General features: G+C 41.5%; 1 protein-coding gene across 4 annotated transcripts in view; it reads right to left on the bottom strand.

Annotated features, from left to right (window-relative positions):
* Positions 1-14514, bottom strand: part of ldlrap1b (low density lipoprotein receptor adaptor protein 1b) — a 32289-nt gene extending 17775 nt beyond the window's left edge. For all 4 annotated transcript variants that reach the window (XM_034857800.1, XM_034857797.1, XM_034857801.1 and 1 more), the window contains exon 1: positions 14177-14514. In XM_034857800.1, the coding sequence (XP_034713691.1) occupies positions 14177-14261 (85 nt within the window). In that variant the 5' untranslated portion in view covers positions 14262-14514. The remainder of the gene's footprint in view (positions 1-14176) is intronic.
* Between the last annotated feature and the right edge of the window lie 462 nt (positions 14515-14976).

Genomic DNA, 14976 nt, shown 5'->3' with positions numbered 1-14976 from the left:
TCATTAATGCTTGAGCTGCTCAAGGCAATGTACTTCTCTTCATATTATATAAAGATGAAGATATCCAGGGGAGACTGGTCCCTTACAAATAACACCAAATCATTAGGACCAATGTAGGAATTATGCTGAAAGTCCACACAAGATCTTCAACATTCAGCTCCTTTCAAATTGACCAACCATGAGTTATTTTCTTTTTTTAATTAGCAACCAGCTGCATTAACAGCCAAAGTGGAAACAGCATTTCAGAGAGGTTCACACAAGTAGACAACAAACAAATTGCTTTTCAGTATTCAGCCATTTGCTCCAACAATAAACATGCTGACTTCAACTTGAAGTTTAGAAAAAGTTTATGGACTTGCCATTATGATGTGTGACAATGAGTAGAGGAAGAGAGATCCATTTGTCCCATCCTAGTGTAAAAAACACAATCAACAATACGCCCATCTCTCCTGGGTGTCACCCAGTATCTTCAGGGTGATCCAAATAGAATCCTGCGGTCTCTGCCACTGTGTTTTTGTCCAACGACATCTGCAGCCAGCTATAAATGGTAAAACGGGTCCTGCTCATGTGCTGTATAATTCTGTTGTGGGTTAAATGAATTAATAGTTTTGGCCTTCTGTCAGACGTGAACTTGTCCTACTTCCTTAATCAATAAACAGAAAATGACAGGTATTTTGCATTTGAGTTCATTAATACTTTGTAAACACTATCACTTGGCCTAAGAACCCATATCGTTCAGGGACCCGCTTAGAAACTGTGGAAGAGCCTAACCTTTAATATTCCTTTCTTCACTAGCCAAACCAAGCCAATTGTGAGTTGTGAGACGGAGAAGGGTTTATAATTGTCTATATGCAGCTCGAACCAAACCCATACTTAAGTAATGGGGGAGTCTGAAGTGAACACCCACACTAAGGTCAAGGTCTTTGAGTTCCTAAGTGTGGGGAACACATAAGGCTGTCGTCCTCTGCTGATCCCATTGTGACATTAGTGCCTGGATAAGTAGCACCCTTACTGTAATGTAACCTGTCACAAGGAATCATCAGCTTCTACTCAAGACCTGAATAAAGTTACCTAGTGGTCGAAGTGGACTACGAGTGTCCATTACGAGTAGCCACTTAGGACGTTTGCAGGCTGTTACACAAGATCTTACAGATCTTCGGCTTGGAAATACGAGTAGATTCATACTCTGCGAAGGTTTTAAAAAGTGCAATCTTAGTGAGCAATGGAACAACAGCTTTCTTAAAAAACTGACACAATGGCAGTTCAAATGAGCAACTCACAAACCAGAGCTATTTTTAGACTGTTGCATATACCCAGCTCGCTATGTAAGAAATAGTAATCCAATTTCATATTGGTCACATTTACATTCACACAACCAACCCCCCAGCCAACACCAGCACCAGCCGCCCCCCTCCTCTCCTCCTCCACGCCAGCTCTCCGCAGCTGCGGTGCAGATTAGAGCAAACTTCAAAGGCTTCTTGGCTACGCTGGAGCGGTGGCTAGTCAGTGAGCTCTGCTCGCCTGGCTGACACCAAAGAGCAGGCGAGGGAGCACTGAGGTTTGCTGAGTGGACCGATAGGACTGGGCTGGCAGCTAACGGGGCAGCAACGGTGTCAGTGAGTGTAGAAGATGTGAGGGATTGTTTGGCCAATTATCTTCAAAGTATAACGTGGATAATGAACCGGTGGGGCTCATTCGGTCGTGCTCTGGTTCATGCTCTGCAAGTCTTCATAGGGCCAGGTGTCTGAACTGTGTTTTTTACAGCTGCTGAGCTCACTACCCTTTAAAAACACACACAAACCATTACATAAATATTAATACACTTCAAGAGGGACAAGAAAAATGTGTGTTATGGCATAAGACTCAGTGAACAACGTACTGTACATCTGCTGGTTGCCGACCAAATGATAGGTGATTAAAAAATAAGACTGTACCACATCCAGCATCTGTCAACCTTGGGTTAAGTCGTAGATCAGACTAATCTCATCTGGGGAAAAACTAGTCCAAATAAAGAATTTGTTGCATCAAAGCTCTCAAACAAAACACTGACAAATCGCCTTTGCTCTGTTGAAAAGTAAAAACAAACAAAAACATTGCGGCCAAAAATAAAACACACCACATACAAGATTTTCAGGTAAGCTTGGCGATATAGATAGATAACATTTGTAAGATAAATGTTGGTTGGTTTAATTGTGGTTGCTGCCAAATAAGTCTGTTTAACAGTCAGGTTAAGGTTGCACCGTACACAGCACTCAAGGAAAATGGGAGAAATCATAGACGGGAAAATGGTAAATTAAAGTTGTTGTTTCTTCCGTGTCTTTATTAAATAAATTGTTTTGGATAGCTGGTTTTGACTTACCACAATTACACATCAACTATGTTTACATACACACAATATTCCGGTTTTTGACCTTGTTCCAAAAAAGACAAGACTCCGACTAAGCTGTTTATGACCTTCATCAAATTCAGAATATTGTCCTGTTTGGATTAATAGTGAAATATGAGTGTGCGTCTTAGTGTAGTCAGTGCGTAGTTTGTGATGTGGTAAGAGTTAGTGTAGTAATGTGTAGGCCTGCATGTTTCAGGGAAAAATAGAATAGAATCACGTTTTTTTTAGTTTAGAATTGATATTACAAATCTCTGCCAGGTTTCCCCCCCCCCCCCTCACAAAAAGGGGTTAGCAGTAGCTCAGTCCGTAGGGAGTGTTACATTGGGTTGGCTGGTTCAAGTCCACATACGGACCAAAGTATGGTGGTGGACTGGTAGCTGGAGAGGTGCCAGTTCACCTCCTGGGCACTGCCAAGGCACCGAATCCCCAACTGCTCAGGGCGCCTTTCCTAATTAATGTTTATTGCACACATGAACCATGACAAAACAACACAAATTGGCAGTACCAAACATATAGCACATTGCACATCACCATAAGCCTGTAAACAGAGACTTCAAAGAAGAGAAGGAAGCGCATCCCACACTTCCAAGCGTTTAATGCAAACCTATTTTATACAGTCTGTTTAAAACTCACAGAAGAAGCAGCGTTTGTGATGCAGTCGGCTCGTAAAATTAAATGAGAATTAAAGTCATTAAAAGAAGAAGAAAAAAATTGAAGTTATAACGATTAATCGTGCAGGCCTAGCAGAGTGCCATACTCCAAAGGACCCAATGGCAGCCACGCAAACCAGCCTGTGTGAATGTCCACTCTGCCAGTCAGACGAAAACCTGCACCCATCCCGTCTGTCTCCTGCTTCAGACAAGTCTCAACACTCCACTGGAAGGGCTTGGCTAAGAGAAGAGAAAGAAAATACATGCAGCTATTCCCTCACTCTGCAGTTCACCTCATCTGAACTGTGGTGCACAAACCTTTAGAGTCTCTATATCACACCGTCAACTGAGCACAGGTGTAAAGAGCAGACCTGTTTATTACACAAACATCTTACTTCTGGATCAAATGTTTCTCTAAATAAGTGCAATAGGTCATTAAAGTAACTAAGGGTTTTTTGGGCAACTAAGGGTCTGACGGCATTTTAGACTGCATGAGAATGTCAAAGCCAACAGCGAGGAAATGAAGCAGGCAATTTTGACAGGGGAGGATCTGAAAGGATCACTATCACTCTCCCTGTCAACAACAGCCAGCAAAAGTGACAGCTATGAAGAGAGAAAATTCATTTTGGCCTGGCCTCGCCTTTAAGAAGGACAGACAGACAGACGGGAGGAGGTCAGGGAGACAAGACAAGTGGAGACATTGGGACATACATAAATGAAGAACAAGCAGATAAAAGACAAAACGAAGTGAGGTAGGCTAATCATGAAATAAAGTTTAATCACCGTAGAAACAGCATGAGCGCTGTCCTACGCTGTGTGTCATGCAGGCCAAATGATGTAGTCAAGAGTCTGGGGCTGGCGGAGAGCGAGGTGTGGATGCCGCAATACAGGCATGAAAACACAAATCACCACACTGCCATCCTAACAACTTGAGTCACTTTATCACTGCGATTGCTTCCGGCCAACCACTTGAAAGTGGATGGACACGCTCTTCTAAAATACAACCAATGATTGAGGACAGAGAAGAATTAAAGATGAAAACGCCAACTCGTCCTGGCAGTCAGTGACGGGCACGTGATAGGAGTTTGGTGCGACTGAGTCAGACCTACACAGTGATTAACTATCACATCCAACAGTAGGAGTTGATGTTCTAGCACTATCTGGGAAAATCCTTTAATATCCTTGTTATTGACATCATTCTACGAGTAACACCAGATGATATACATGAGTAAGCCACCACAGTGCTGAATCATGAGGTAACAGCAGTTATATATTCAACGGTCTCTCGTGAATTGTTACTTTGGGATCCTAAGGAAGGGGAGGAGGGCGGCCCAGCTTGTTTTAACATACAAACAAAAATCAAGACTTTTAGGTCAACAGTTAAAGCCCCCACCCCCCACAGCTCCAGCAGGCTCCACGAGTCGAGCCTGCTACATCAACATTTTCCCCTTTGTCGAGGTTTGAAAGGAGCTTCTGGGCATTGAGAGCTCTCCACGTGGCGTCGCATTGGTGTCAGTGAATGAGAGAGGAGAGAATCCCATGCAGCACATTCATCAGAGCCCTCTGGATCCCAAACTGGGAATGACCGTGTCTGGCTGAACACACGCTTGCCCACCTGCATACCTTCTCCTAAATAAGATTAGAATTGAACACATCGCCACTGTGGTTTCTGTTGTGTTAAAACAAATTTGCACAGGGAAACAAGCACTGAAACAGGCAAACAACAGGGTCTTAATTCTTGCTTTGGTTGGAGATGTCAGAATTTTTCCTTCTAGAGTAATTTTTAGTGCCCCCACAAAAAGAGGCTCAGCCAGTACCGGGGGAAAAAATCACTAGCATTAAAACGATGAAAATTGAGAATAAAAATAGTGATTAAAATCCTCTCTTAATCGGTTTAAGAGCAATTCACCAAACAACCGTTAAACAAGCCGAACATAAACTTGAATAGGAGCCCTAATCCCAGAGGATGTCTGTGTCAAACATATTTATTTCAATATTATTTTTTTTGTTAATTGGGCTTTCAATTACAAACATATTATACACTTTTGTTACACTTTTGTTTATCAAATTGACAGAAATAACAGGAAAGTGATTCGATTCCCATCAAATAAGGTAACAGTACACACACTGATCATGCTTACTGTTGTGGGTAGTCGTCGCCCCTGCGAATGGGCGTAACCAGGGGATATTGGGAAAAGGTGGGTGGTGGTAGTCTTGCTGCCATTATTGCTTGTCCTCTCAGAGGATCAGTGTTCAGCTATGGGCAGAGGTGACATTATCTGCTCTCCAGAGATGCTTTGTGTGTCCATGTGTCCTTGTGCAACTCTCAGCCCAAGCAGATTTGAAAGGGAGGGAACCATCTGATGTAAAAGTTATGGTTGTCATGTTTGGGTGCAAACAGCTGACCAACAATATCTTAAAGTCTTAAGAATTTCCCAAACGGGCACTGTAATATTCAAATTTGCTCATGAATATTCAGCTATTTAAAATGACCTCCTCTTATCCCACAGAGATGAGACACATGCAAAAAAAAAAAAAAAAAAAAAAAACCTATTCCAGCATTATTAGATTCCAATCAGGACACTTTAATTTAGAAACTGCCGACTCAGATGAAGAAAGATGCCTGCAGGGATACACAGAGACACAGCACAAAGCTTGTTGAGAGAGAGCCTTGGACAACCTCTTACTATGCCACAGAAAAGAGAAATAGAGAAAATAAAAGTAAGACATTGCTACTGCAAACTATTTTCTGTGGTCAAGTCTCACGTACAGGGGTAACTGTGTGTTACATTATGTCCTGTTCAGGGTGTTGATGTGCTGTGCAGGTCAGAGATAAGCACCATCATCACCACTTCTTAAAAAGACAGCCATTACAGGAAAAGGCTGAGATGGTCTCTCTCTTCCTAACAATGGTCTGAGTGTTAGACAAATGGAAGGAGTGTGTTATACATGGGGCCATTGTCACTGTCCGTCTCTGCCTGGTCAAAGACTGATCCAGTACTATTGTTCCCACTCTTAACTCCAGCTTCTGTTGGAAGTATACACGAAAGATTTTACATATTATCTGAAACCCAGGTCAAAACCTCTCTGCGAGGCGCACACACACACACACACACACACACACACACACACACACACACACACACACACACACAGAGAGAGAGAGAGAAACATTAACTACAGGCCATAAAGACACAATCGATACAAAGTAAGTATTGTCAGAAAGTCAAAAGTCAGTGAGGATCCTTTACGTCCGGCAGCTTGTGATCTCTTTTCGATCTGTCCTTTGGCACTCTAATTTCATCGTCTACACCACCAGGTTTACGGTGTGTTGTAGCATTTCCAATAACACAAAAGTGTTGCATGCCTGTGTTTCAGTATTCAATTTGATGACATAACAATTCCAGTTGGATGAAGCAAAGGATTTGCAGAGGATAAAAATCTTACAGTCATGGTTTAAGTCACAACATGAGACACGTGTCCTGCAGGATTGGCTAAATCCACTCAAACAAGTAAAGTGAGGAGAGGGAGAGAGGAGGGGGGATAGGTGGTCATGCCAGTCAGGGATTACAGCTGATGAGCAGAGGCCAGAATGTACTCTCAACAAGAAGCAGGGTAATGAAACTGATCCTTAAAGCACCCTGTCTGTTTCTTTTTTTGTTATATAATCTAATTTATTTAAAAATGACACATGAGGACCGCCACCCCAAACCAGTACAATTTAAACAGCATGAAAATTAAATAAACCAGTCCTTTGCTTTGACTGTTTGATTCTTTGTTTGGTCACATGTTGCCACAAGGGCGGATGAGTTTCCTTGTTGAACCAGTTTGACACCTGAGACCACAGATTTGTGTGAAGTGTCCCTTAGATTTTGGAGGTGGGCATGTATGTGTGTGATGTGCTTCTTCTTCTTCTTGTGAAGATCCCCTCTGCATTCCTAGTAGGGGTGCATGAGTCAGAAAACGTCACAATTCCATATACATTTTTAGGGCTCACGATTTGATTCACAATCGATTTTCGATTAAGAAACAATTCAATGTATGTCAATGTAGTTACTTTTCCCATGTGATAGCATGCACACCATTACAAAATGAAGAAAAAACTACATATATATTTTTTTTAGAGCTGGAGATTATATCGATGTATCGATATCGCAATATGAGACTAGGTATCGTCTTAGATTTGGGATATATTAAAATATTGTATGTGTTGTCTTAACCTGGTTTTACACGCTGCATTACAGTAGAGTGATTATAGTCATTTTCTGAATTCAGACTGTTCTAGCTGTTCTATAATTTACCTTTACCCACTAAGTAATTAAATAATTTCTGGAGAATGTTTATCAAAACAAAAAAAAGTAATTGGGTAAATAACATTTTGTTAAAGCACCAATAGTCAACCAAACAATATCGCCGCAATATCAACATTGAGGTATTTGGTCAAGAAGATCGTGATATTTGATTTTCTCTATTTTGCCCAGCCCTATACATATATATATTTTTTCTTTTTTTGGGGGGGGAATTCCGTGACTCAATTTTGAGTCGGTAGAGCTAGAATCGATTCATGAATGTGAATAAATTTTTTTGCACACCCCTAATTCCTAGGGATTTCACATAGGCCTAAAAGATGAGTTTACGGTACAGCGTATGTCATGTGAGGTTTATTTCACTACCATGGGCACAACTCAACAGGGATTTTTGAAGGTTTTGGTGTTAAAAAAAAAAAGAGCAAGTCTTACCTGAATTACATGCTCACCAAAGTCAGGGGAGGGACAGCTTCAACTACTTGGAGTATTATACATGTCTGTTGAGCAAACAGCCAAAAGGCATCCATAAACCTCCAAAGTGGACTGATAAGTAAAAGAAAAAGAAAGAATTACTGCTGGGGTTGCTCAACAATGTCTTGCTTAAACTTTAGGAGCAGTAGAGCTATGGCCTTATCGCGGATGCAGTAGTAACTTGTATTATTAACTCCCTTGCTTAGAACAGATTAAACAAGGAAGGGGATGACATTGCTGAGGATACTGAATGACCAGTGACAGCTGTCTAAATATGGATTTGTGGACTTTCCCCTTGCTGTAAAGTCTCATAGGTGTTTAGTTAGTCACCAAAATGTCCTACTGACAATGAAGCTAAAGAACTGTGGACTAGCACACCGACCATATACACATATGGCTAAAGGAGATTAAATTAATTATGTCTTACCAGGAAGGTTAACTGACCAGACTTCCCTTCTGGCTTCACAATCTTTCAAAAGTAGAGCGTACTGTGAAAAAGTGGGGCAAATAAGAGATGTTGTGTCTATTTCCTTGACTCCTAGTGGGGACTTGGTTTTCTAATTGTGTGTCTGCCATAAATGTGTTTATTTAATTATAAGAAGTCCTTTACAGTTTACACAGACAGGGATATAGTGTTAACACATGGGACTAGATGAACATGTTTTCTAATCACAGGCAAATTAATGCAATATCACACAGTAGGGCTGAACGATATTATGTTTTAGCATCGACATCGCGATGTCTGCATGCCCGATACTCACATTGCAGGACGTTGCAATGTTGATGGTAATCCTTTTTTGTTGCTTGATAGAAAAGTAAACTTTCATTGTTCTCCTTTTACATGATTATTACCGTACAACCCTTCCCCTTTAATACAGGTAGCCAGGTGGACAACGTGTGTATGTGACGTTAATCGGACGGGGTTATTGTTATGGGAAGTGAGGTTCTCCGTGTGTAGAAAAGTAGCGTAGGCAGCAGCTGCCGCTGACACAGTGATGCGCACGGTTTTTCGATGGGTAGTCAGTGGAGCTACAGTAGTCAGTGTTTTATGTTCGCTGCAAATACAAACTAAATCCCCTAATTAATGCAACATAATCACAACGTCTCCGGGGCCTTTTCCTTGCAGAAAGCTGCTACCAGCCAGGCTAAAGCTAATATAGTCAGCCTGAAGAAACAAGGGGTCCGTCCGTCCCAACTAACGATACGGTTCGGAGCCGCGACGCTGGAAACGTAACACTAATCTACTACAGAAGTCTGTCTCTGATCTAACGTCATTTACACTGATTTAATTGTTCTTGGATACACAGAGTTTGTTGCTAGTGAGCGTGACGTGCAGGTCTGATCAATTTATCAAACAAACGAGCTGGCCCCACTAGTCGAACACATCCTGAAATTTAGAGGAAGCAACATGCAGTCACTGTCATACACTTTAGCCTGGATTGGAAGTAATATATGAATACAATGGTGTCATGCTGGTCGACCAGCATATTTCTACCTAATTTCCCTCTCCAAAACCCCTTCAGAAGAGTAGTCACAGCGTTTCCATGCTTTGGTGTCTGTAAAGCATTAAAGTTTAACAAAGAACGGTTCACATTAGAAAAGATCCTTTTTCATTTGTATCTTCTATGTAGATGCACTCCCCTACAAAATCACTGCGGTAGTCGAGAATGATTTATTATTTCCAAATAGAGCTATTTATGTCATCTTTTAAAAATTACTTTCTTTTTTCATATCGCAACATATATCGCAGGGAAAAAATACCGCAATGTCAGATTTTTTCCAATATTGTGCAGGCCTAGTGCAGCGAATAACAGATGAAAATAGATTGCCTCACAAATTCATCAACCTAGCCTGTGTCAGTTACTGGTGTAATGAAACCAATTCTGATGTTTAAACTTCCTATTTTTCCTGCTGTTTCAGTTGAAACAAGAGAAAGTCAAACATCCATGTCTCCACAGGATTAAAAATTGTCCTCAACAGTGACAAAGCATGATTACGCAGTCCTATCCACAAATATTCACACGTGACTTCATCATCGGTGACTCTACACACAGGAGCTTAGAGATACAGAAGATCTAACAGAGCTATAAATCAGTAAGGCTTTTACAACTCCATAAAAGGAATCCTGCAGCAATCTCCATTACGGCCTGGTAGCTATGGAGCTAGAACAGTGACAGTAACCTGGGGTATTGAAAATAAAATTTGGCATTGAAACAACAAATATTGGCATTGAAAACTGTTGAACTGAAGTATAAAACACAAACATCGAAAAGTAATAATCTCATAATCCTATGATATTATTTCACTTTGACATTTGTTTGCATCATGATGGGTTTTTCAATGTCAATGTAAATTTTTTCTTGATGTCCGTGTCTTTTCAGTGACAGTTTTTTTCTTTTACGCTGTCAAGATTTTTACAATGTCACTGTTTTCAGTTTCAACTTTCTGTCACTGTTTTGGCATAGGGAGGTGGAGCCTGAGGGGAGGGATACAGGGGGCGTGGCTTACGGGTAATTTACAGAGGCTACTGGCAAGAGACCACACCTCCCAGAGTTGTTAAAACCGCATATCTGCAATGTCTTCCACACGTTCACCTGGAGCCTCCAAATCTCAAGTAAGTCCGTTCATATCGGCCATTTTTTCATATAATAGGTTTCTAGGCAAGTCACACACTCACTAAAAGGCTGGACGCATTCACTAACAAACTACATTAAAAGTTAACACTAAACCAGCCTGCTTCTGTGTAAAAAAATGGCAGGATTCCTATGGAGGTGCGGTCTCTCGCCAGTAGCCTCTGTAAGTTACCCATAAGCCACGCCCCCTTTATCCCTCCCCTCAGGCTCCTCCTCCCTATGCCAAAACAGTGACAGAAAGTTGAAACTGAAAACAGTGACATTGTAAAAATCTTGACAGCGAAAAAGAAAAAAACTGTCACTGAAAAGACACGGACATCAAGAAAAAATTTACATTGACATTGAAAAACCCATCATGATGCAAACAAATGTCAAAGTGAAATAATATCATAGGGTTATGAGATTATTACTTTTTGATGTTTGTGTTTTATACTTCAGTTCAACAGTTTTCAATGCTAATATTTGTTGTTTCAATGCCAAATTTTATTTTCAATACCACAGGTTACTGTCACTGTTCTAGCTCCATAGGTAGCCCCCTTTAGGTGACTTTGTGCATGGGGACGGAGTCCTGACTGGCCGGAGGTGCAGGGGGACTGGCCAGTGCAGACTAGGGTTCAATTAGCACCATCTACTAGCCAAATGCTGGTAGAATATGCAAATGGTTGGCAGATTTTGCTTTCCACTGCAATACATCCACCAATGTGTCCCTGAGTATGACACTTAACCCCTAGTTACTCCAGTGGTGTGCGACCTTGGACATAAATAGCAATAGTAAGTCCGGTCGCTTTGGATAAAAACGCCAGCTAAAATGACATGTAATGTGTAGCCTCGTTAAGGGTGTCACGATACCAAAAATTCAGTAGTCTGTGCCAATACTAGTAAAATAACACAATTCTCGTACCAATTTCAATACCACGTAATAAAAAAAACAATTTCCAAGATTCCAGGTACTATAACTTGAAACAAACTTCTTTATTAAAATATTTAAAAAATATCAAAATGTGTCATGTCATTTAATGGTCATAGTGCAACCACTAGTGTCCAGACATCTTTTCAAAAGCTACTGTGCAAAGAACACAACAGTGTTGCGTGACCAGAGATGAGAAAAACCCAAACCCAGGTTCTGGTGACATACGTAATCCTCGCTCATAGCTCCTCTGTAAATCCCTCCTTGACACTCGCTCCTCAGTGCAGGAATATATATATATTTTGAGGATCCTCTGTTCTGTTGTGACAATAAAACAAATTATCATCATACTATTTTAGTGAGAACTCATAAATAACTAATGTTAGGGAAATCTGTTTTGTTAAGCGTTTCTGAATTCTTTTTTAAAATTATATATTGGCCGATATACCGGAATATCGGATTTTTGAATAACCAAATATTTGTATCTGTATCGGCCTTCAAAATCCTTTATTGGTAGGGCTCTAGCACTGATGCTATTTGAATTATGTACACAATGCAAATTGGTCAACATCTACACAAAATACCATTTCCGGTGGCGGCATCTTTAACTTTGGCTCACACATCTAGATGTTATAATGAAGCAGTCCAAATGGTTTAACATCATACACACTCCCCATTAGCCATCTGCATGATTCAACTGACATGATATGTAGCTGCTGAAAAAGTCTCTCTTTAATGCAGACAGGGATTTTCTGCCTCCCACAGGTTTTTCATTTAACATAAAGAAAAGAAACAGGGCTTTCATGACCTAAAAGACATTTAATGTTACATTATTACTATTTCCACCCCTTTAAAATGGGAACTATTCAGATGTAATGTGAAAGCAGTGCAGGAAAAAAACATTTTGTCAACTCAGCAGGCTGCCAAAAAGGAACTGAGCCGTTTAAAACCATGCAGGAAATAACATAGCTGACAAATTCTTGCCCGTGCAGAGACACAAGACTGCAAAAGAAAGGAAAACAGGGCAAAGCAGGCGCTAACTTCAGCCTACTCCAAATGTAGACATGCAGTGACTGATCATTAAAGAGACATGGGCCAGTTCTGTGAAAACAATGCTGGAACCTGTTACAATCCAATGCTGACAGTGGGAGAAAAGGAATGCAGTGCTGATAAATGCCAAAGGAGTGAATAGGCTGCTTTGACAAGGCCAAGCCTACACATAGGAGGGAGAGAAAACTCACTTGAGACATGTTGCAAAACTCTTCCTAAAATGTTGGACCTGTCTTAATCTAGAAATACAACCCAAGCCATAAGGCGAATTACTACACTTTGTATTCTGTTGTCTAAAGTACAGTTTCTGGATATGTCTCATGCAGAAAACAGAATCAACCTTGGAGCAGAAGCCTACTGACACAAGATGAAACAAGTTACCTTCTTATACATGATTCTGCAGTTCATGAATGCATACTGAAACAAAGTTAAGCCTATATTTATCTCAAGTGATTGAAAAAAAGAGGAAGCTCCACTGAAGGCAGAATAGGAGGGTAAGAAATAATATGATGCATATTGAATTATTGATTCCATATCCATCGAATTATTGTTTGTCTGTTTGTCAACAACAGAGAGAGCAGAGGCTATTGACACTGTTGCCACAGATTGAAGGTGGAGTCATGGCAAAGCTCACCAGGGTTTCCAGCAGTGAGGATAGATTGATTGTTAGCCCTCTGTGACCACTGCCTGGTCAGATGTGGACCCCACCCCCCCAAGGAGTGGAACAAAATAAAGCATCGATTGCACTGTCTGGCACGTGTGACATCTTGCTGCCAACTGCTCAATTGTCTATTTAAAAAAAGAGGGGGCAGGGGGGGGGCATTCCCCCTTTGTGTTAGCAAACATAAAAGGGTCTAGGCAGCTCAGCTTGCATTTGACAGCCATGCTAGCATAGTCCGTGTGATCATGCTCAGCCTCCTGGGGGATGATTTTACATTGGAGGTTACAAAGCAGCAGCGGTTGAAGCCCGTCATATAGAAATACCAAGAAAACCCCAAATGTGGCTTTCCTAATAACTGAACCCCCAATTCGAGTCCCTGCAACCACTCCTTATACAGCCTCGCATTTTTTTTGCAAATAGTGTATTGCCTAGCAACTGTGCGTTGCTAGGATTGTACAGCCTTGCAAGGGAGACGACCACTCATCTTTTGATGCCTTTTCCCTCCCGCGACTCCCCCAACGTTAGCTACCTCTCTCTGCTTGCACAACAGTTCACCTCAAATTTCACAGCCCAGTCAGTCAGTCAATCAGTCTGCTGAGTGACGTTGCAGACAGGATTTCACAAACTTTTGTCATAACACTGTCCGGTTTGGGTCAAAATAACTAACTCAAGCAACGCATTTGACGTGTTAGCTAGATGTGCGGAGAACAAGTGTGGCAGCCGAACTTGTTTCTCAGTGAGCAAAAGCATCAACAGGAGTCCGTTTACAAGCTGCGGGGCGCTGCTGTCAGTTTAAGTGTCAAGTTCAAAAGCATAACAAACATTTTCGACTTTAAATACTCGCTTTAACGTTAAACTATTCGTTTCTCGAGTGGATAGGTCTACCAAATACCCCCACTAGACAGCTATTACGTCCCTGTAGCTAGTTGACGTCCACATCCGAGTTGTAAAGTAACGCTAAGTAAACCTTCGGTTGCATTGCAATGATAGCTCCTTGTCAAGAGGGTAACGTTAACGTTAGCTTGGTTTGGCAAAGTTAGCTTCGATTTAGCCAAATTAGCAGCAGCTAACGCCTTCATGGTAATGTATTGAACAACTGAATACTCACTTTTATGTCTGCTCGCAGCCCACGACTGTTTGGCCATACTGGGGCTCCGTATAATTGCCCTTCCAGCGGATTTCAAAGCGTCCATATCGTAGCTAATCCGAAAGTGGGGCAAAGAGCCCAACAAGCGCCTGTTCGTTTGTGTCGAAACACTTCGCTTGGTTTAATACAGTCTTCTCCTGTTCAAACTTTTTTTCAGATGTTTTTTCCTCCCCTCCGCACGGTTAGCTTTCAGTCGATGGTTGATTATCATGTTCGTCCCCCTGGGCGGTGTTTTGTATGTAAATTAACCGGATAATGTGCGTGACGCCCGTTTGTGGAATCACGCGAGCGAGCTTGTTGCAGCACAGACCCGTCGCCAGACCTCAGTCTTAAGGGGGGCATATGAAATGCATGGGAGGGCACATTATTAGCCTACAGTACGTATACTTAAAATAATGTATACTCTATTCGCGCTGCACGTAATCATCACGTTAAACATAACCAACAGCAATATGACCAGATAGCCTATAGCCTACACCACATTACATAGAAGTAATTTTATGAATATCCATAAAACAATTGACTATACAACATATTAGATGTAACACCAGTAGCATCTCTCAAACATTGCATTTTAAAGCAGTCAACAGAGATATATGCATTGCCATGAGACACGCACGCACGCACGCACGCAGGCACACACACACACACACACACACACACACACACACAGACTTTGAACCTACTCTCTCCAGTCCCTCCTGTCAGTACAGCGGGAGGCGGCGTTTCTCCGAGCAGAACCTCCTCATCAAAGTGTTCTT

This window comes from Etheostoma cragini, chromosome 20 (assembly GCF_013103735.1).
Source record: "Etheostoma cragini isolate CJK2018 chromosome 20, CSU_Ecrag_1.0, whole genome shotgun sequence".
NCBI classification, from domain to species: domain Eukaryota; kingdom Metazoa; phylum Chordata; class Actinopteri; order Perciformes; family Percidae; genus Etheostoma; species Etheostoma cragini.
The sequence above is the reverse complement of the archived record's forward strand: the minus strand, read 5'-3'. Positions and strand labels throughout refer to the sequence as shown.